Genomic DNA, 21,835 nt, shown 5'->3' on the forward strand with positions numbered 1-21,835 from the left:
CGTCTATCCTAACCTTGGGAGCCTCCACACTGCCTCACCCCCGAGCCCTTACGACAAATTTCTTCCTCGCCTTCTGTCGGACTCGCTGCCATCCAGTGTGTCAGTCCGTGAGTGTTATTCCATCGCCGGCATCCTCATCTCTCAGTCCCCTTGCACCAGTCTGCTCGTATTTGCTCTTCTCTGGCCCAGCCTGCTGTCTGGCTCGCCTCTGCTCCTCAGCTTCCCGGCTGGAGAAGCCAAATATAGAGGGCCCCCCCCCACGACCACTGCCACTACCACCCCCTTCTCCTCAACCTCACCTCAATCTCACCACCATTTCCCTGTCACGATACCCTCATTATTTCCCTATCCGCCAGCATCCATCCATCTTATATCTGTCTTCCACCTACCTTTCGCTGCTGTTAATTCTGGATGATTCTCACCCCGATGTCCATGGCTTGCTCTTAGCCCTCACTCTTGGAGTGCCTCTCCTTTTTGCCCTTTGCTCGGTGGCCATCAGGAGAGTGATTTTCTCTATCTTTTTCCATTCCAATTTTTGCTACCTCGGCCCCTTCGAAAAGCCAATACAAAAAGGAGGTTCTATTTCTCTTGGCCTTTTCTTCGCCCGCTGGTGATTCCAGCTGCCGTTATATATAACCATTTCTCATAACGGATGATGTCGACCCCTTCGACTGTCACCGCCACTCACCCATCGCGTCACACCCACTATGCGTACCCGCACCAGCCATATCACAACTCGGCCAATTCCTACGTTTATCCTACGAACACCACTGAGACCTCCTCCCAGCCTAATAGTGAAACTCTCCCTCTCCTCGCGCCGCCAAAACCCATCTCCACCTCCTCCATAAACCATTACCAGGCCAACATGGCGCCCCACCAGACGCTGCCGTCATCTTCTGCTATACTACCTACTGCCCAAAGCCGGAGGAGAAAACCAGACTGGGCCGAGTTCTACAAGAATGGGGTGCCGAAAGAAATAATAGTCATCGACGACGATGACGACGATGTCCGTCCAGACAACGCGAACAGCCAGGAAATCAATCCTACATCCACACGCCAAAAATTTCCACTCTCACATACCGCTGCGCGGTCTGGCATCGCGTCCGGCATTAATGACATCAATGGCACCTCCCACGCAGCCCCTGCAACCAAACGAAGACGGACCGGCATGGAAACCGCAATTGATATGTCATACTATGACCGGCCCACGTTTTCCATCCACCCACAGCAATACGGCGAAGATTCGTCAGGCGCCTCTGTCTCTACGGATCGAACGGCCTCGCTGCACACGACTGCCCCAACATCAATGGGCTCCCACGGTAGTGACCCGTCAACCAATATTTATTTAGAAGACACTGCTGCCATTGGCCAGAAGCGGAAGCGGGTGGTGACTCGTAAATCTGCTCGTGATGAACAGAAACGGAGGGAATTGGAGGTTTCTGGAGATGCATTTATCAGTTATATACCCCCTCCGAAACCTCCCATAAAGGCTAAAGAAGTGCCTGTGCCAGTAATCCGAGATGTATATCATTCCCCCCTCTCCGTTATAAGTCAACTTCGCCAGCCATAGCTAACAGATTTGAACAGTACCATTCTAAAAACCAGAAGGTGGACGATGATGATGGACACTACATTGTCACCCCAAACACTGATTTAACAGAGAGATGTGAGTGCCTCTACCCTTATCTACTTTGGTGAAATATTTTACTAAGTGGCATAAGATTCCATCATCAAACTACTCGGTCAAGGGACCTTTGGAAAGGTGGTGGAGGCATATGACAGACAAAAGAGAATACGCTGTGCCGTCAAGATCATCCGGGCAGTGCAGAAATACAGAGAGGCCTCTCGGATCGAACTGCGGGTGCTCTCCACGTTGGCCTGTAACGATAGAGCTAATCGCAACAAATGCATCCATCTCCGGGATTGTTTTGACTTTCGAAATCATATCTGCATCGTGACAGATCTCCTTGGCTCGAGTGTCTTCGATTTCCTCAAGGGCAACGGATTCGTGCCATTTCCAAGTAGTCATATTCAGAGCTTTGCTCGACAGCTCTTTACCAGCGTTGCCTTCCTCCACGATCTCAACCTGGTCCACACAGATCTAAAGCCCGAAAATATCCTCCTAGTCAGCAATGCCTACCAAACCTTCACGTACAACAGACCTGTACCATCAGCTTCTCATACCTCCTGTCGAAACGCCCGACAACGGCGTGTTCTCCTGGACAGCGAAATCCGGCTAATCGACTTCGGATCCGCAACTTTTAACGACGAGTACCACTCGTCCATCGTCTCGACGCGTCATTACCGGGCACCGGAAATCATCCTGAACCTAGGCTGGAGTTTTCCCTGTGATATCTGGAGCATCGGCTGTATCCTTGTGGAATTTTACACAGGTGACGCCCTCTTCCAAACTCATGATAACCTCGAACATCTGGCTATGATGGAGAGTGTCTGTGGGGGGAAGCTCGATGCGAAACTTGTCAAACAGGTTATGCAGGGTCGTGGTGGGAGTGTCAATGCAGCATCTAAGTATGTTTCCCTGTTCCCCTTCTCTCCTTCCTTTTTCCCCACTTCTCCTTTTTCTTTTCTTTTGTTTCTCCCTTGTATGTAATTGCCTAACTGGAAAACCAGATACTTCATCCGGAACAGACTGGACTACCCCAATGTCGAAACATCGAAAGCATCAAGGAAATACGTCCGTGCCATGAAACAGCTCCATGTACGCCATTTCCCAACCCTTCACCAGTCCTTTTTTATACCGATTGTTAATTTTAAACTCGATACTAACATCACCTCCCTCCCAGGAATTCATTCCAGCGACGACTCCTTTCAACAAACACTTCCTCGACCTCCTCCGCCGCATCTTCGTCTATGATCCCAAATCGCGCATCACGGCAAAACAAGCGCTCAAACACCCCTGGTTCAAGGAATCGATCATCGACGACGGCACCGAGGCGCTGAGGATCGGGCAGCAGATCCGTAAAGACCTTGCCGCAGCAACAGTGTCGGCTTCGAAATAGACGATGTTGTCTACTTAATTGTCTTCCTCTCTCCCAATTCTTATTTCTCTTTTTTTCCTCTTTTGTTATAGGGACCAGGGTATATTAGTGAATGATTTGGCATTTTTTATCTATGTGTGGATTTCACATAGTATTCCATATGAGTGTTCATGAAGTGATGAATGTTTTTCTTTGCCTGCTTATCACCCACCCGTCTTATGTTTTGTGCTCTGCCGTGCCTAATATGGGCGTTTTAAACCCACAACACACAACACACAACATTTCACGCCTCTGCCCAACATTATTAACGTGCCGGAACATCAAATACAGCAAGGGCATAGAACAGATGAGATGAGCAACAGAATGGTGGGCATTCTTGGAAGGATATTAATTAGCTATTGCTCCTTTTCGACTTGGCTAGGTTGGTTTAGTTTGAGGATTTATTCTATTTCTCTTTAAAGGGGCAACCGGCTGGTGGTTGGAGGGTGATGCGTAATGGAAGTCCGGAGGATGGACCGGATGTTTGTTTATTACTACGTGAAGTTCCTTTCATGGGGAATCAGCTATATATAACATATGTCGTTTCTTGTACCTAGACTTATGTTTTGTTTTTCTAATTTCTGTAACTGTTATATATATTCCCTTTTGTTGGGCATTGTCAAAACTATCTTTTTGAGCCATGTAGATGTACGACAAGCTGAATATATAGTTATGGTAATTATCCCTGTCGTGTTTGAATGTTCAATAATTATGCTATTACAATTACTAGCCTCTGTGCACCTACTGATGTGACGAGGAGCTTGGATGGTTAAGACGAAAGAGAGACGTAAGGAGGGAAGGGGATGGATAGAGAGTGATTCCGATATCTTCACATCATATCCATCCGACTCCTTGTAGCATGCTTCTGCTATTTTATCACGCTGAGTGATTGGTCCGGGTTCTTCGCCTTGCTTGTACAGTACATTTACATACTTCATAGATGCTAGCATCACAAACAACAACTTCAGGAGTTGCGTAGACCAAAATTTCTGTTAACTGCTTTATGAGTGATGGTTATGAGTGATGCCTGATTTACCACCCCTGGATAAATTCCAGTTCCCCTTATAGAGCAAATGTAATAAAAATAATAAGAATAAGAATGAGACGCAAGACTTGTTTTTTGAGCTATCGATCTATGGTCACCTACTTCTAACACAATGGGGAGAGGGCGAAAGAAAAGCACAAATCTATAAATTCCAGGGGAAAAGCCAAGTAAATAATCGATAATAATGACAAAACCAATAACTAATAAAACAGATGATTAAGATAACATAGTGACAAACAAATCCAAAATCTCAATTAAGTAGCCCAGCAACCTCCCCTCATTCCTCTGCCCCATTTCTTAAAGCGATGCCCACATTCGCACTTGGCCAATTCCAGGGAAGATGGGAACACGTCCCTTGCCTTTATTCGGCCGCTGGGTGGTATTCATATTTGGATTCTGACTCTCATTAAGTTGCCGCTGCGGCCCTGACAGACGTGCTAGAATTATCCTGGGAGGGAGCAAAGTAGTTTTTATATTGTTCGTTAGTTGATTGAATTGACACTCCGATATAAAATATCGCAGCACTCCAGGAGACGAAAAAGAGCAATTAAAAACTAAATCACTTACCACTGAACAGAAACGCCTATCTTCTCTTGCACAACCCTCCTCACAGACATTGGTTTCAATCCCTCTGATTCCCCATTGCCCGTCAACACTTCCCCTCCATCTCCCCCCAATGCTTCTGCTCCTGCTAAATCTTGCCATGCCGCCCTCGAAAGCTCAACATCATACATCGAGCAGTTCCCACAACTGCCTGCGACCGTAGCAGCTACCACCTTGGTCAAAAGGGGATTGATAACAATAATGGAAGCGCCGCAGAGATCCGTGATGTTGGAGTGAGCGCTGCTGTTGCTGGTTCCTTGGCCCACCCCGACGAGGGCTGGGTTGACGTATGCGAGAGGGGCGGTGAGCTCGGAGGCAGAGGAGTTGTAATTATGGCTGAATGCACAGGCGGGGGAGGTAGTAGCTGTAGTTCCATTCAGACGATGCTGAGTAGGTAGATTAAGACGGGCGACGGCGTCTGTTATGAGTTCACCTGGTTGGACGGTCGGGGTGCGTCGCCTGCATTTGAGGTGTTATATGTTGATGATCTCCTTCTCTATTTTCCTTATCTCCATTTCTGGTTTCCCCTCGTCTTTGCTCTGACGGCCGGAATGAGATGGAAAAGGGTATTGGGTGGGAGTTACTCACAGAAAGATAGCTCCAGAAGTTGGAGCTGGAGTTGCTGATACAAGGCCTGGGACAATGGCCAGGGCCATCAGGCAAGGGTTGAATATCATTTTTGCTTCTTCTTTTTGTCATCTGCTCCTTGGGATTTTGAAAGAAATAGCTATAGCTTTATATAGCTATAGATTTGAAGATATATATCATCGATAGGTCCGCTTAAGATTTGCATGTGTGGAAATGAATCAAACGTCCAAATGTTACCAAGAGACGCAAAGTGGTCCAATATTAATATATTAAACGCAATAATATGCATCATAAAAGTGTCCCAAGTTGAGTGGCATTGCCCCATCTTTGTTGCCTTTTTTTTTCCCCCTTGAATTAACGGCAAATTTCAGAATATGCAGCATGTTGGTGCATGTACAGTACATTGTTGAAGTCTCGCGAGCAACAGCATCAACGCCAACGGCGAACGTATTTATCGTCTGGTGCCAGATAGTCTCCCCCTGTTAATTACAGTAGAGAAACATGAGCAAGGACGCCATGTTTTTCATGCGGGATAACCTGTCTGTTAGTTAGCTACTGTCTAATCAATGGCTGGAAAGAGATAATCAAAGTTGGGTAGATTAATGAAATGTCAAAATGATTTAAAAAGAGAAATTAAACATTTTAAAAATAGAATTTACAGTCCACAAAGAGATAAGACTGAATTAACAAATGTTAAGTAAAAGACTGTCAAGCAAGCGTCTGGCTCTTCACTGAGCCTAAAATTCCGCCAGCAGGCGAAAAAGAGACAAGGCGAGGAGGAGGTTGAGATTCCTCGCGAGGAATCATTACAGAAAAGACAGGCGAACAGAAAGGAGTCGCACAATGAAGCAAAGAAGCTTAGACTGGTGCATCTCAAATTAGCAAATTGGACATGATTGTTCGCGCAAATGCGAACTCCTTGTGCAGACTCTTACAGAGAGCTACCACACAACATTAATTTGAAAAATGATTTCCTGACAACGGCGTAGGGAAGAGGATAGAATGACAATAGAGCAGCTAACGCCATTAACCATACGAAAAGGCAACTAATAATAACAGACGGAATTATTTCATTCGTGTTTACGTACTGTACAGTACATCAGATATGCGTGCCACGCAGATGAAAGCCGTCGAAGAAGCAAACGGAAGGATCAAATGATATCAAATGTTCTTGTTGATGTTTTGGGAATAATAAATTCAAAGAGGTCGAGTGCAGAAACAAGTACTTATGCACCTATGCAGATGCAAATGATATAGATAGAATAGTTGATCAATAGTAACTATAACCCATGCAGAGAATGGAAAAAGAAAATAAAACAACCCCGACCAAACAACCAGGATAATGAAGTTAGAATGGGAAAACCAAGACGCCGATCCCCCTAGATCTCGTTGATCTCCAAGTGGCTATCCTTGTTATATAAGGTGAAGGTTTAGAGATTTACTACCGCGAAGTCTTATCGACATCCTCCTTCGATTCCTTCGAATAAGCCTTCTGTAGATGCTTCGAGCCCTTGCCGTCGATCTCCAACACAAAAAGGATATCCCTAATCTGGATCCCGGCCCCGCGTTCCTTATCATCCTCTCGCCAGTCTCCCATCTTTTTGCTTACTGGTTTACTAGTTCCTCCAACGCCACCAGCACTAAGCTTCGCAGCAGACGTGCCTGGAACGGTAGCAGCAGGACTTGCCCTCGGCGGTGTGGAAAAACCACTCCGCGACGTTGTGGTAGATCCAGTGGTTAGCCAGCTGTAGGTTTTCTTTTTCCCGCCAAATCTGACGCCCGATGTCAGACTGTTCGTGGCCATCCGAGCCGTTTCAACGGACTGCTGATGTTGTACGGCTTCCGTGACTTTAGAGTCGACCTTTTTTAAGTCTTTTTTGGTGGTTTTGCGGTCATCTAGAGCACGCTCAGTGGCTGGAGTAGTCGGTGTGGCAGCGCCAGCAGTGGCGACCCCAACTGAACCCATCTTGCTGGAATCACCATTTAGGGTCGTGTCGGCGTTCCTTCTGACTCGTTTACGAGACCGTAGTTCTTCACTCGACATATCCTTCTCGATCAAACTGCGACTCCGTTTCGCTACGATATGGGCTGCTGTAATCTGTTTATTGCTGGATAGTTCGTCAGCCTGGAAGGTATCAGGTGGAGAACCTAGAAGACATGATGGTTAGTTCAAAAGTTATCAAACGTTCCCAAGACGGCTCGATTTGCATACGTTCAGGATTTGATGACCTAGCAAGCACATCTCTATTCGGTGGACCATCTGCCCTTTTACTTGGGGGAGTTAATGTGACTGCCACGTCGCTCCACTGTAATGGAACAGCACCATGAGAATTGGCACGTCGATTGCTTGCTACTGTGTAAGAATGATCGATTACCGAGCGAAGCCTCTCTTCGCATGCCAGTGAAATTAGAGACAATATATCGCCAAGTGGAGCGTTTTGGGTCAAAAGAGTTTTGCCGGTTCGTATCACGGAAGAGCCATCTGGACCTGTGACCTCGACAGGGCCAGCAGCACGCCCCGGGAAGGGACGATAGACGCCTTGCGCAGGCATTCGCACACCAAGGTCGTAGGCTCGCTTTTGTATTCGATCTTCCACCATTGCCGTGAACAGAAAAGATGACTGTAGAGGGTATTGCGTACGTCTGCTTGCTGCAGTATCTTGACGTAGCTTTTCGTCCTCAGCAGCGGCGGGTTCCGCGGGAGTCGGCGTACTAGTGGAAAACGTACCCTGCGTAGGCGTTGGCTTCTGCAACACTGAGCCAAGGAAACTGGTTCCTGCGGAGACTATACCAGCGGATGGTTGGGAGGGGGGGGGGTTGTTGAAGTTCGTTTGGATACGCGGGGGTGGTTTTGGGGCAGGAGGAGCCTGCCCATAAGCATGGGTCAAATATTCCTCTTCTTCTCTCACATCGATGCCAGACGAAGCCAAAACATCTGTTAGCTCAGCTGTATCGGTGGCTTTCTCGACGGGTCTCGATGGAGGTCCCATAGTTCCTGAAGGTGGAGGTGGCGGAGCGGATATCGCTGGAGGGGAGGTGCCGTTGGTGAGGTTGCCGTTGGCCGGACTTCCTGTCCGAGGTAGCTGTAACGTGCCAAAGCCTGGAGACGAGTAGGGAGAGTGAGTCTGAGGTAAAGGTGAGAGGCGTTGTCGTTTTGGGGGAGGGGCGACGCTGCTGGCCGAAGAAGGGGCTCCAGTAGGGGACGGTGTGGAACCAGGCGGGGAGAAGGCCTGTGAAGCAAACTGTTGCTGAGACTGTGTTTGGGCCATGACGAATATGGAATGGCGAAAGATGCCCAGTGGGAGTTGGGTGGATGGTAATATGAGCAGTTATCGAGCTCGCGATTGAAGCATCAAATCGCTAGCGGAGGGTGGGAAGACGGAGAGCAATGCGCCCTTCCAAGAGACGTGGTAGAAACGCTATCATTTCAGAGTAGTTCTGCGAAAGTTTGAACAAGAGTGAGCTGCGAAAATATCGCTATAGCCGGGTAGCCGCGACCAATATACATATATATATATATATTTCTCCTGTCGTTGTCGTCGTCGTCCAGTTGGATGTTGCTCCAGATGTCGGATGTTTTGTGTCGCGGTTGTTTGCAACCTTGGAACGAGTTTTTATGCCCAGTCACGTGAATGCTATGATGACATAAGAAATTCAACCATTGAGATCTCCGCCAGGATTCAGCGACATTACAGACGACGACTGAGAGGAACAATAACCCGATTATTCGAGTGAGATGACCAAATATTTGAAGCGGATCTGGAGCAATAACACGATAATCGAATTGCCCATTGATGACGCATTATATTTAAATGTCATCATTCTAATGAGAGGAATAGGTCTCTACACAAACGTCGCTACTCCATGCGCCAAAACGTTATAGGTTTATGACAAAATATCAAACAGTTTGACGGATGTCGCATCTGTAAAGCTAGGAGATTGAGAGATTTCAATATATGTCATGGCAGCAAAACGGAAGGCGTCCTCTCTTCACGCCGTTGACGGTGATGAGCCTGTTGACCCATCTGACGAGCTCCTGTTCTACAATCTTGGTGGTGGAAATGAAGTCGGGAGGTCATGTCATATCATTCAATACAAGGGGAAGACAGTTATGGTGAGCAATTGTCATTATGTCGTTGTTCATTGTGCCGCATCGCTTTTCAGTCCAGCCAATACTAATTGTATAGCTTGACGCTGGAATGCACCCGGCAAAAGATGGATTCGCTGCACTCCCATTCTTCGACGATTTTGACCTAAGCACTGTCGATATCCTTCTTATAAGCCAGTACGTCAAATGATTTTTTTTTTTTTCGTATTTTTGTATCTTTGATTTTGATCTTGCTGCAACTATTCTGGATTGGAAAAATGAAAAGCAGCATAATTTTGTATCAAAATCGGCACGGACCGAAGAGCTCTCTATTTCACTTTTCGGAGAATTACTCTCGCAAATTTTGTTACCTCTTCATTCTCCCTTATCCTGAATATATATACGTATATGTATATATGAGAAAACAAATGAAATTCTCCCCTGTCCTCGTTTTGCATATGTGCTTGTTTTTCTCTATCCATCTCTTGTATTGTGCTCGACTTAGCATCGCGCGTGTACAGCATACCCCCTGTCCATTAGTCTGCGTATTTCATTATATTTTCCGTTCTCGAAAACCAGACACCTAGCTAATACATTGTTTTTGAACAAACTAGTTTCCATCTGGACCACTCAGCCAGTCTACCCTACGTCCTTAGCAAAACCAACTTCAGAGGCCGGGTTTTTATGACCCATGCTACCAAAGCTATCTACAAATGGTTGATCCAGGACAATGTCCGGGTTAGCAATACGTCATCTTCCTCCGATCAGCGCACAACTCTCTACACGGAACAAGACCACCTCTCGACCTTGTCCCATATAGAAGCCATTGATTTCAACACCACCCATACTATCAACAACATTCGTATTACCCCATTTCCTGCGGGCCATGTCCTTGGTGCAGCCATGTTTCTTATCTCAATCGCTGGTCTTAACATTCTATTCACGGGCGACTACTCTCGTGAAGAAGACCGACATCTTATATCAGCAGAAGCACCAAAAGGTGTCAAAGTTGACGTGCTCATCACTGAATCCACATTCGGTGTATCTTCCAACCCACCTCGCTTGGAACGAGAGGCGGCGCTTATTAAATCTATCACATCAATTCTTAACCGAGGAGGACGGGTTCTCATGCCAGTTTTTGCTCTAGGACGAGCACAGGAGCTATTATTAATTCTCGACGAATACTGGAGTCGGCATCCCGAGTTGCAGAAGATACCTATCTACTATATCGGAAACATTGCACGGAGATGTATGGTTGTTTATCAGACATACATTGGAGCCATGAACGAAAATATCAAGCGCCTTTTCCGCCAACGGATGGCGGAGGCTGAAGCCTCTGGGGATAAGAGCATCAGCGCAGGACCGTGGGATTTCCGGTTCGTGCGCAGTGTGAGGAGTATTGAGCGCTTTGATGATGTGGGCGGATGCGTCATGCTTGCCTCTCCTGGTATGCTGCAAACAGGCACTAGCCGGGAACTTCTGGAACGGTGGGCGCCAAACGAACGAAACGGTGTAATTATGACTGGCTATAGTGTTGAGGGTACTATGGGCAAACAGATCCTAAATGAGCCAGAGCAAATTCCGGCAGTGATGAGCGGCAGGAATGCTGTTGGGCCGGCTAGGAGAATGGCCACTGGAGATGACGATGAGCAAAAGGTCATGATTCCGAGGCGATGCAGCGTGGATGAAATAAGTTTTGCAGCCCACGTCGATGGAATGGAAAACCGCGCGTTTATTGAAGAAGTTGGCGCCCCTGTTGTGGTGAGTTTGTTTTCTGCCCTTCCTGGAAATTTAGTTCCCATACTTGATTTTACTGACGGTTCACCAAAGATCCTTGTCCACGGAGAAAAAAACCAAATGATGCGCCTTAAATCCAAACTGCTAAGTTTAAACACGGACAAAACCGTCAAAATCAAAGTATATACGCCAGCAAACTGCGAGGAAGTCCGAATACCCTTCCAAGTCGACAAGGTTGCCAAAGTCGTCGGGCGGCTTGCAGAGACCGTACCACCTTCTGGCCATAAGGAGTCACGACTTCTGAACGGCGTTCTCGTGCAACACGGATTCAAGTTATCCCTGATGGCGCCTGAAGATCTCAGGGAATATGCTGGCCTGGCTACCACGACCGTCACTTGCAAACAGCACATCACGCTCAACACGGCCAGCATTGAATTGATCCGATGGGCGTTGGAGGGGACCTTTGGCGCTGTTGAGGAAATCCGTCCGGATCGCCCAAAGGCCGAAGACCTGAAGACCAACGGTTTTGACGGGGAGAGTACCGATGTGAAGAAAGAAGATGAGAAAGTAGATGAGGAAATTTCGACGGAAGAAACACTGGCGTATCTAGTGATGGGCTGCGTTACTATCCTCTACACTCCACGAACGCGAGAGGTGATTGTCGAGTGGGAAGGGAATATGATGAACGATGGGATTGCCGATGCAGTCATGGCCGTGTTACTTACAGTGGAGACCAGCCCAGCTTCTGTAAAACGTATGAATGCATACAACTAAAACTCCCTTTGTGTTATTCGTCGTATTCTAATTTTGATTACTCTTTCAACAGGCTCAAGCAAACAACACCGACACCTGCACTCGCACACCCCAACCCTCAACTTACCAAACCCACACTCCAACCTGACACCAGAAGAACGCCTCGCCCGCCTCTGCATGCTGCTCGAAGCGCAATTCGGGCCCAACATCGCGGCCATCGAAAAGCCAAGGATCAAGCAAACCTCCTTCGCCGCGGCCACCACCACCACCACCACCTCCTCCTCAACACTTAACAACAATGGCACCTCGACACCAAGAACAACAGCAACAGTAGCATCAACTCTCTTAAAACCAGACCCAGACGCCACCAGCGCAGTCTCCACCTCAACCGCTTCGGGCACGACAATTACCGCACCCTCCCCGTCCCTCTCTCCCTCACCCACACCAACACCATCGCCCGAAGACCTCACTGCCGAAGACCTGTACGAGCTCGAATCTGCGGAGTTGGAGCGGCTTTACAGTCTCGGCATTCCCGTGCCAGGTCTGGAGATCCGGGTCGACAAGCATGTGGCGCGTGTGTGGCTGGAGACACTGGAGGTGGAGTGCGGGTCTGCGGTGTTGAGGGACCGGGTGCGGGTAGTTGTTGAGCGGGCTGTGGAGACGGTGGCGGGTTTGTGGAGGGGCCCGATACAAGGAGGAAGGGGGTCGAGGGTGGGAGTTTGGAAGGCAAAGCTGGAGGGAGAGGGCGAAAAGATGGCGGTTAGGGAAGGGAAGGGCTACGGGGTTGATTGAGGAACGAAATCCTTCTTTATTACGTCATACATGAAGGAGGAATTGGATCTATATGTACTGTACTTCTAGAATATGAAGACAAAAATGAAAGAAAAAACACCCACTAATACAGATATACCCAGGTCGCGAACAACCAATCTTCATCGGGATATAAAATACCTTCTAACATCATACTCTTGCATGATCCTTCTAGCTCATCTGACTATCATCCATTAACTGTCCGTCAATGTATGCATGATCCATTAATCTATTATTCAGTTAACAATCAATCCATGCAGCAATGGAAACTCTGCTGCATGGTTTTTTCTCCTTACTTGTATATACTGAGGAGTAGAACCCTCCGTAGATAGCAACCAAATACAACCAACCACTTTAGACGTCCATCAGAAACAATATTACGTGGTTCGGATTTTCGCCAACCACTCCAACAGTACAGATTACACACTCGGCGTAGTCCAGCACATGACACAGGGGAACACAGTGGAAGCAACAGAGTGCGCAGCGTAGTAGGGACAGGAACTTGACAGTTTAGTGAGTACCGTTACTTGTTTATTATTTAATCATTTCTATTTTGCTTTTATTTTGGCAGACTTCCGAAAAAAACAAATCAGGTTTGATATTTTGTGCTATTAATATTTCATGATAAAAATAGGGGTAAAAGGCTCAAAAGAATAAGGGAAACAAGGATGGAAATGGCGAAGAGCTGCGGAACGGGGTATTGGTAAAGTGTAATTGCAATTGAACTTGTATCGGGAAAGGATTATGAGAAGGCGGAGAACATGAGTGACAAAATCAAGTACGGCTCTTCAGGTCCTCCTGCAGCAGTCATTGTGTTGTATGAAGGGTTAAAAGTAGACATGCCATCGTCGCTGACCTGCAACGCTTAAAAAGTGGAATAGAGTCAAGGGGAAAAAGGTAAAATTAAAAAAAAAGGATGAGATCCCGTGTACTAAGCGATACAGACCGCCAAATAGATAATATATGCATCTGACAGCGGGACGGTGAAATAACATTTGAAACTGAAATATTGAGTACGAGAGACTGGGAATGACTATCGGAACCGGTACGACTTGTGAGCAAGGGGGGACGTGGGGATTTGGCCACCTAGGGTGCCAGCAAGGGGGTCTCGAATCCGGCCACCTCTCATCGGCGTTTGAGTGCAATATATACATATGTAGACAGGGGGGAGACTCTGGCGGTCCAGGCCAACGCATTTCGTATGGAGCCAATGTGTGCAAGATTCGCTAGTTCAGTCAAGGAGGTTAGTAAAAATGAATAAAGGGGGTTTTATTTGGCGAAAGAAGGACGGGGTAACATACCACTGGATCATCAGATGTCCACCATTATCCATCGAATTACAAACACACCTGGTTCCATTGCTAGGATTGCTCTGGCGATCGGTAGTTGGTGTTGCAAAATCAGGATCCGTAATTGTAGTAGGTGAACTGATATCTCCGTGGCGGGAATCGAATTGACTACCAAGCCCAGGTGGAGATGATCGTAATGTTCCCGGATTATGCAAGTGGCGCCTCTTACGGTTATATAGGGCTGTGGGCAGCTTAGCCTGTCTGCTCCGTGTCCTCAACACCTGTTTCAGTGCATGCTGGGCGTCACCTGCCTCATCGTCGTCTTCTTGAGTGGCTTCGGAGTCAGTTATCGACTGGCCGCGCGAGTGGCCACCGGGAGGATTAGTGTGTTGTCGACGAGTCAACATCCAACTGTCTTTCTGAGCGGGTAATTGTGGTAGCCTCCCGCTACTATGCGACGAGTTTGTCCAGGGCGAATGTCGTCCGGAGTGAGGAGATGCCACAATTGACGAATAAGAGGAGCTTTTAGACTGCGGGCGTGAGGTGGAATGCGCACGCGACATGTTACGCTGCCGTGGAGTAGATTCGGGATGTATATGAAAAGAAGTGTTTGTACTGTGAGAAATTGGAAAATCGGATTCATCTGAGGATTCAGTCTCACTCTCAGCGGACGACTCTTCTAGATCCATTCCCGGTCCACGAGCCAAGGTCGCCGGTGGCTCAGTTACTACTTTCATCTCAGTTTTAGCGCGTCCATCCTTCCCGATTTTTAAAACCACCGACTCAACAGGTGCACATAGAGCTGCCGACGAGCTAGGACGATGAAATGAGGGTGCTTCTGTTTTCAGAGGTGACAAGTGGTCTTTGGTAGGGGTTTTTCTTACACCATTACCATCAGAGCCAGTGCCAGAAGAGGAATATACACTTGCATGGCGATTGTGCGGGTGGGTGGAATGAGTAGAGTTTCGTCTGGAGAGCAACTGCAAAGATCGTGACTGACGGAGGGCATCCAATGCTTCATCAGCGGCTTCAGCTTTACGGCGGGCTAAACTCTTAGCACGCTTCAACTCTTTCAGTTTTTTCTCACGTTTGGACTCCTCAGTTTGATGATGATACGGTTGACGGGTCTCCAGCCGAGGGGGCGTATTTTGTGGCATGTTTGACTCTGAAAACCCGAATCTACGAGCGGGAGAGCTTAAGAACATGGCAGGGTCCTCATCTCGTACGGTGGGGAGACGGGGGGACGTCGAGAACGAGGAATGAAAAAGGTTAGAGTCTATGGATCCCATTGAGGGGGTATTGAAAGCGTGAGAATCGTCAAAATGTCCCATCCCGGACGTGGCTTGTATGGTATCGAATTTGGGAACCTGGAGGGTGTCATTCTGCAGTCCGCTTTGAGCAAATCCATGATCAAAGGCAGCAGTAGTTGTTTGGTTCGGTCCGAAGGGATCTCCATAATTGTCTGGCATATCCAGCGAATCAGTTGAGAATTGTGTATCCTGGTCCCAAAAGAGCCTATTTTGTGGCAAGAATGGTGAATCTGCGGAGGAGCCAGCAGCTGCCTGGAATAGGTTCAGAGTTTGACCATCAAACAGGTTGGCGGAGATTCCACCAACCCGGCTTGGAGTCTGTAGGTGACCCGAGTCGGGGGGTCCCATCATACCATCAGCACCGCCAGTAGTACTCCCTAGATGTGTATGGATGGGATTGCTCTTGTTCTGCATCTTTCTCCTGCCCGTGCTCGTTGGGGGTGGGGTTTGCATCGAAGCTGCTGAGTGTTTCGCAGAGTCACTTGTATCCTTACCACCCTCATCTTCCTGATCGTCTGATGCTTCCTTCCCAGACCTGCTGTTGCTGCTTTTCTTTGCGCCGCCCTTGGTCTTCTTCACCCCAACAGTTCCAGCAAGTGTAGTCCGTTCAAGTTGCGGGGAGAGACTCAGTGCAAACGAGGCAGAGGGCTCAAGGGTGGAATCCCGTTCAGCTAAGCCATGGAGATAGTTGTGATTGGAAGGGGTCGTCAAGCCGAATCGCTGGGGAGTTTTGAGGAATTCAGGGCTTGACGCGTATGGGTCTGCCGTGTTCCAGGTGACTCGAGGGTCATAGAAGCTGGATTCGAGTTTCGGGGTTTGGAAGGTCGACTCGCCGAAGGCAGCAGAAGTCGGGGTTCTTTTTGGGGTCTGAGGGTCGCCATTGGAGGAGTTGAAACTGCTCATGTATATGTAGTAATGCCCAAGCAAGTGTCAGCATAAAAAAATTGCAAATTTAAAGTTACATGATATATTATTTAGCTGACGGTACAAATGCTACCGAGGCGGCAGTGGGGCTTCTTGGGTGGACAAATTGGAAAGCTCAAAACATTTCTTCGAACATTTCTTCGACCATCCAAGCACTTGGCGAGAACCGAAGAGAAAGCAGAAGATGAAAGATGGAATAGAAAAGGACAAAACGGACCTGTGGATTGGACGGTCCCAACTCATATCAGCAGAATGTCAGTGTTAGCAAACATGGGAGTTGACGAGCCACCCAGCCAACAAATGTCTCAACGAGCCCGGATGTATTCGAACTTCTGATGTTGCGGGTGTCTTAGAGGTGATAACTAATAGGATCTTCCGGGAGGGACGTCGTGGTCGTTAAGAAATCAGGATCGAAGCTGAGCAGAGACGAAGGATGTTGTCCTTCAGCTAGCCGTGGGATGGATCTGGGGTGGATCTCGTTGGCCGGCGGTCTAAGGAGCTCCCAAGGCTAGGCAGAGCAAATCGGAGGTCAAGTAAACAGGCAGCAGGCCTGGACGGTGGGGATGGGAGGGGGGAGATGCTGTAGACTTGAGGAGACACAGCAGAACAGCAGATATCAGAGGCTCATCACATTCATGGATCGAACAAGGCAGAAGAGAGTGCTCAATCGGAGATGGAGCAGGGTGGTTGTGCACTTTGTTTGGGGTGTCGTGGTGGAGGTGAAGGTGAAAATGAAAAATGAAGTTGGTTGGACAGAGGATTGGAGAAGGTGAGTTGAGGAAAGAGAAAATCCGAAAGAGACACAGGAACAGGAAAAGGCTGAAATCAGTCGTTAGTTAAGTTAAATCTCTGATTTGACCAATTTTGCTTTTTACTTTTATTTCTCCAGAGATTCGGGCATTAATAATAATAGTAATAATACAGAGTAACCTCCATCAGACAGTAAGTTTTACTCTTCTTTTTATTTGGATATTTCCTATTCGGACCAGGGCAGGAAAGCCAAAAAAAAGGCACAAAAAGGTACAAAAGGAACAAAATGTTCGGATCTCAAAATTACCACTGGAGCTATCCATTAACAACAAAAGAGAAAAGAAACACAACCCTCGACATCTTGCATCTTTGAGCTTTGCTTCTTTTTAATTTTTTGTGAACTTTCCTTTCCCATGCCCCTGACGGGCAGATCCAGGGCTCGACAAGCGAACGGATGGAGCCAGACCACCCAAACGGGCGGGGCGGGCTCCATCATCCCCGACATTCATTACTATTATTGCCGTTGGTATAATTAATTATCCAGAAAACTGAAAACACCTCCTCGTTCATAGTTTGGTAATTAAGATAAGGCCTTTGCTTGAGTTCCACCAGGGCGAGGGAGGACTCAGGCGAGTTCTAAATTTTGCGATGGATTTAGGTATAACATTAAGCTAATGCTTAATAGTCATAGTAATATATTTAACCAAGGGTTCAGACGGATCTCAAATACACCAATAAGCCGAAGAGGGAAACGGGAAAGAAAAGGAAAGGCAAAAAGGAGAATAATAATAATAATAATAATAATAATAATAATAATAATAATAATAATAATAATTAAAAAAAGCCTTTGGAATCAAGGAAAACGGAAGGACATGTATGCAAGATATTTGCATGCACACGGAGATTAGATGCTTGTATCTTCCCCCACCCCCACTGCTAAAGGTAGTTAACTTGTCGAGTACTTTGCTCCTTATTCCCTCACGCATGCCATGCGTCGATCTACATAAAAGAGGTAATCAGTATACATATTAGACGATAACAGACATTGCTTATCCAGGGTGTCTCTATCTGGCCCTGGGGCTGGAATCATGCCCCAAGTCATATAAAATTATTTCAATATATACCGCCGACTCACGGCCGGTCCCTGGCGGGACGATAAGAACAAGAATCCGCTGCAGGAAATGCCAAACCAGTTCTGCCCTTGCACCAGGGTTACGTGAAGACTTCGAGGCAGTATAAGCCATTACTGGCTGGTAACCGTGGGTTTGACGATTAAATCCATTTTCTTTTTTTCTTGACTTCTCATTATCTCATTTCATGAGCCAACAACTCAACTCAAGGCGAGCGGCAACTGTCGGGCTTGCACCGGGCACGACCACGCTCTGACCCGTGGCAGCTGCACGTTTCAGGACCTCAGCAGAAACAGATTTCCGCTTCCCCTAGTCTTTTTAACTTGAATCAGTGGGTGATGATGAGCAAGACTCTAAACATTGTTGTCATAAAATAAGGCGAAAAATGGGCATTGCAATTCAATCCGGAAACAGAATGCTGCGAGGGCCAAAGTTAACTAGCACTACGATTATGGTTCCCATGGTTTGGAAAGACCAGCGTTTAGATTGGCATTGCACAATAAGTAGGTAAACCTCATCAATCAAAGATCAGGAATGAATAATCAAGAAATAATCGAGAAACGGTGATCTTATCCTGCCTCTGTCTTGAGAGTGATATATGCCTTGGCAAGGGGGCGCCAGTGTTGGTAAGGACATGGACCCCGAATTATATGCAGGTACATACATACATATATATATATAGTATACTATGATATAGATAGATACGTAGATAGATCCCCAGCCAGTCTCCCGCCTTCAGGCCAAGGCCACGAGAATAAATACTCGGAGTACCTTGCTTGGATTTTGTGTGTCTTTTCCAACTTTATTTAACCCTCGGGCATCATTTCCGTGTTGATGTCGTGCTTACCAAATGCAGGCACGCGGCGCTAGTATTGGGCGCTAAACCGATCGACATCCACTAGGCTGCCTTCGGAAAATTCCTCCAGATCTGGAAAAAGCAAAACAGAACCTTGCGGGGAGAGGAATGGGACCATCTTCAAACATCCACTTCAGCAAGCTGCCATGTCATCGCAATTCGTCTTTGTCTTTGGGCACTTCCCCCGACGAGCTGTCGTCATTTGCCTCTTGGGGCCCCAACTCAATAGGCCGGTTAAACCAGCAGCATGACGAATGTTGAGAAAGGAAGATGCAGCACCAAAATTGCTTGCTCTATAGATATATATATATCATGTCGTTGACTAATGAGTGTTTTCACTATTATCTAGCTAGCAAAGCCAACTTGAAATCCGTCCAAAGATTCACACACGATCACCTCGAACAAGTCAGAGATAGTCAAGTTTTTGGGCCCAAACTCCCTATATCGCAGGTGATAGATATCATCAGAATCCTAGCTTTTTCAAACCACAGAGCACTAGGCACCGACGAAAAACTAATCCAACCAACCTAGGATCAGTGTTCTGTATGATAATCTATCCAACTGGCGGAGAAATCATGATGAGCCCATTTCGTTGTGCGTATACTTCCCCCAGTGTTTTGAGGTTTAGCTGGCGGAGATACCATACACCGTGGGTTGTTGGGGTGGACAGTACAGAGAAGCAGAACCCATTTGTGCGCGATCAGGGCATCACATTTATTCGCCGAAATTTCCTAACTCTAGCCTGAGAGGCATGAGAGTGAGAGTGCTGAGAGCCTCAAGCGTTATTTGGAATAACCTGGCAGGAAAATGAAGCACTGTCTCTCGGTATGCATTCAGGATTTCAGATGTAATGGAAGCTTCGAGTTGTGAAGGGAAGTCTTCTGTTGCCCAAACTATAGCATAGCTCCTGGCAGGCATATTGTCACAGTGCCGACTTGAGTACTATTCACACGGAGAAAAGCTGGAAGCATGCTGTTCGGCGCAAGGCCAATCGAGACAGTGATATAGGTCAAGACAATAGCACATCAGCAGTCCAGTTACACGCAGCTGCACACAGGTTGCAATCCAGAGTGGTGGATGCAATAGGAGGACCTGCATTCCCTCTGTACCGTCCATGCAACAATATTATTTACTCCCAATGGAATTACCGAGGAATACTAGTAGCCAGAATAGCCACCGCAGAAATTAGTATTTCGATACCATGGAAATATAAATGAAGCAGAAAACGCCTTGTGTTGTAAGTACAAACTTACGGAGAATACATGACGTGCAGCCGGAATAAATTAACCCGGATTTTAATTAAAGTGAGGTGGTATATATCATATCGGACGCAAGGAATGGAATGCTATTCAAGTCATTGGTCGAAGCGTTCCGGGGTTGGGTTTGTATCATGGTGTTGTCGGATACATCCATCAACGTTTCAGAGCTCCCCAACAGTAAGAGACCATCACCGAGCAAGCTCTTCCACCATGGCTACCGTAAAAACTAAGGACAAGAGGAAAGGGCCCCCCATCCCGATCCCGAACGCGAAAGCAAGCGAATAATACCACCGTGTCGAAAGTCACTAGGAAGAAGAAACAGGCCTCTCTGCGTTAGAGAAACAGAACGTTGTCAAAGAAAAGTTTGGGGAGGCGTCATTGGAAGCTGTAAATTATCTTCTATGAAGGGGAACCTGACAAGCCGATCTGATATCGATCATTTTTTGCTAACCATTAGTATCCAGATCCGAACGGAAACCCAAGGTCCATCACCAGGCTACATCTTCATTCCGAAGGGCGACGTCTACATCACTCGGAACTGCCGCAGTCTCTCCCACGACGCAAAGCAGACTGTTTATACAGTATATGTAAACACCACACCCCTAACAAGCATCTTGGAAAACCCCCTAGCCGCAAAACCTGAAACCCACTTTTAACATATATCAACAAAATCTACCCAGAACCCGCACACCCAGCGCACGCCGCCCAAGTCCACACCACCGTCACCAAAAACCGCTGCAAGCACCCTCCACGCCCGATCCCGCGCCGTCGCCCAAAAGGACGCTCGCGACACCTCGAGAGCGCGCACGCTGCTCCGCGCTCAATTCCCCGCCATGCCAGCCGAGACCCTGGAGAAAGTGCTGGGTCACGCATTCCTGAAGGGCTCGCGGCGCCTTGGGAGGAGTGGGACGGTAGCGAGTGAGCAGGTCAAGGTGGGTCTGGCGGTTGATGCGCATATCCGGCATGAGCATACGGAGTATGAGAGGTTGCTTGGGGATGGGGTGGAGAGGGCGGAGGCGAGGGAGCGGGTGTGGGGGCTTGTGAGGAGGATTAGAGTGCTGGTTAAAAGACTCATAATCTGATTTGATTTTAGCATTTGCGATAGATAGTTGGACAAAATGTAAAACCAAGGATTCTGTAGCAACTTGAAACCTGGAATTTCCTGATAAATAGTTACTGCCTAGTTATCATGTAATTGTTGGAGTTAGAATAAGCAATTCTAACTCCAGTAACTACATGATAATCAGGCAGTATTTATAAGAAAGAGAATGCTTGCTTGAACATATGATAGGGGCAGTGCTGGTATACACCGGAGCAGTGATCCGGTTTCAAATAGTGAGATATTACTTGATCCTTGTTAGTGCAATCAACAGAATCCTTGATATGCTATCTCATTTCTGACACGATTACGGCACAGGTAACTAACTAGCTAGCTTTGAGTTGGTATTACAGCCGTAGAGCTCCAGAAAGAGTAATATTAAAGTAGATTTCTCAAAGGACGATTGTGGCCCGACTCCCACTACTCAAGATGACGCATATTAAACAATTTGGACTGACTTAAGCTTTTGCAAAATACAGGCGTCGATGTCTAGGGAACCACAACTGTTAAGGGCCCCTAGGCAATGGAATAATTTGAACGCAAACCTTCCCTCCATC

General features: G+C 47.3%; 6 protein-coding genes across 6 annotated transcripts; 3 read left to right on the forward strand and 3 right to left on the reverse strand.

The window, feature by feature from the left end:
- Positions 1–655: 655 nt before the first annotated feature.
- HCAG_02149 (hypothetical protein) lies at positions 656–3,020 on the forward strand (the record flags this gene model as incomplete). The annotated part of the gene is made up of 5 exons (XM_001541928.1): positions 656–1,522; positions 1,588–1,666; positions 1,722–2,529; positions 2,632–2,719; positions 2,805–3,020. The coding sequence occupies 5 exons, from the start codon at positions 656–658 to the stop codon at positions 3,018–3,020; spliced, it is 2,058 nt and encodes a 685-aa protein (XP_001541978.1).
- A 1,360-nt stretch (positions 3,021–4,380) lies between these two features.
- On the reverse strand, positions 4,381–5,363 carry HCAG_02150 (predicted protein; the record flags this gene model as incomplete). Its single annotated transcript, XM_001541929.1, has 3 exons — positions 4,381–4,531; positions 4,651–5,145; positions 5,275–5,363. 3 exons carry the CDS (start codon positions 5,361–5,363, stop codon positions 4,381–4,383), a joined length of 735 nt encoding a protein of 244 aa, XP_001541979.1.
- Positions 5,364–6,715: 1,352 nt separating this feature from the next.
- On the reverse strand, positions 6,716–8,543 carry HCAG_02151 (predicted protein; the record flags this gene model as incomplete). The annotated part of the gene is made up of 2 exons (XM_001541930.1): positions 6,716–7,422; positions 7,487–8,543. 2 exons carry the CDS (start codon positions 8,541–8,543, stop codon positions 6,716–6,718), a joined length of 1,764 nt encoding a protein of 587 aa, XP_001541980.1.
- Positions 8,544–9,235: 692 nt separating this feature from the next.
- On the forward strand, positions 9,236–12,643 carry HCAG_02152 (hypothetical protein; the record flags this gene model as incomplete). Its single annotated transcript, XM_001541931.1, has 5 exons — positions 9,236–9,388; positions 9,462–9,559; positions 9,976–11,122; positions 11,192–11,852; positions 11,925–12,643. 5 exons carry the CDS (start codon positions 9,236–9,238, stop codon positions 12,641–12,643), a joined length of 2,778 nt encoding a protein of 925 aa, XP_001541981.1.
- Positions 12,644–13,694: 1,051 nt separating this feature from the next.
- HCAG_02153 (predicted protein) lies at positions 13,695–16,332 on the reverse strand (the record flags this gene model as incomplete). The annotated part of the gene is made up of 3 exons (XM_001541932.1): positions 13,695–13,887; positions 14,011–16,155; positions 16,319–16,332. The coding sequence occupies 3 exons, from the start codon at positions 16,330–16,332 to the stop codon at positions 13,695–13,697; spliced, it is 2,352 nt and encodes a 783-aa protein (XP_001541982.1).
- A 4,057-nt stretch (positions 16,333–20,389) lies between these two features.
- HCAG_02154 (predicted protein) lies at positions 20,390–21,459 on the forward strand (the record flags this gene model as incomplete). Its single annotated transcript, XM_001541933.1, has 4 exons — positions 20,390–20,398; positions 20,644–20,760; positions 20,860–21,219; positions 21,427–21,459. The coding sequence occupies 4 exons, from the start codon at positions 20,390–20,392 to the stop codon at positions 21,457–21,459; spliced, it is 519 nt and encodes a 172-aa protein (XP_001541983.1).
- Positions 21,460–21,835: the final 376 nt, after the last annotated feature.

Source organism: Histoplasma capsulatum, genomic scaffold (assembly GCF_000149585.1).
Source record: "Histoplasma capsulatum NAm1 scaffold_2 genomic scaffold, whole genome shotgun sequence".
NCBI classification, from domain to species: domain Eukaryota; kingdom Fungi; phylum Ascomycota; class Eurotiomycetes; order Onygenales; family Ajellomycetaceae; genus Histoplasma; species Histoplasma mississippiense.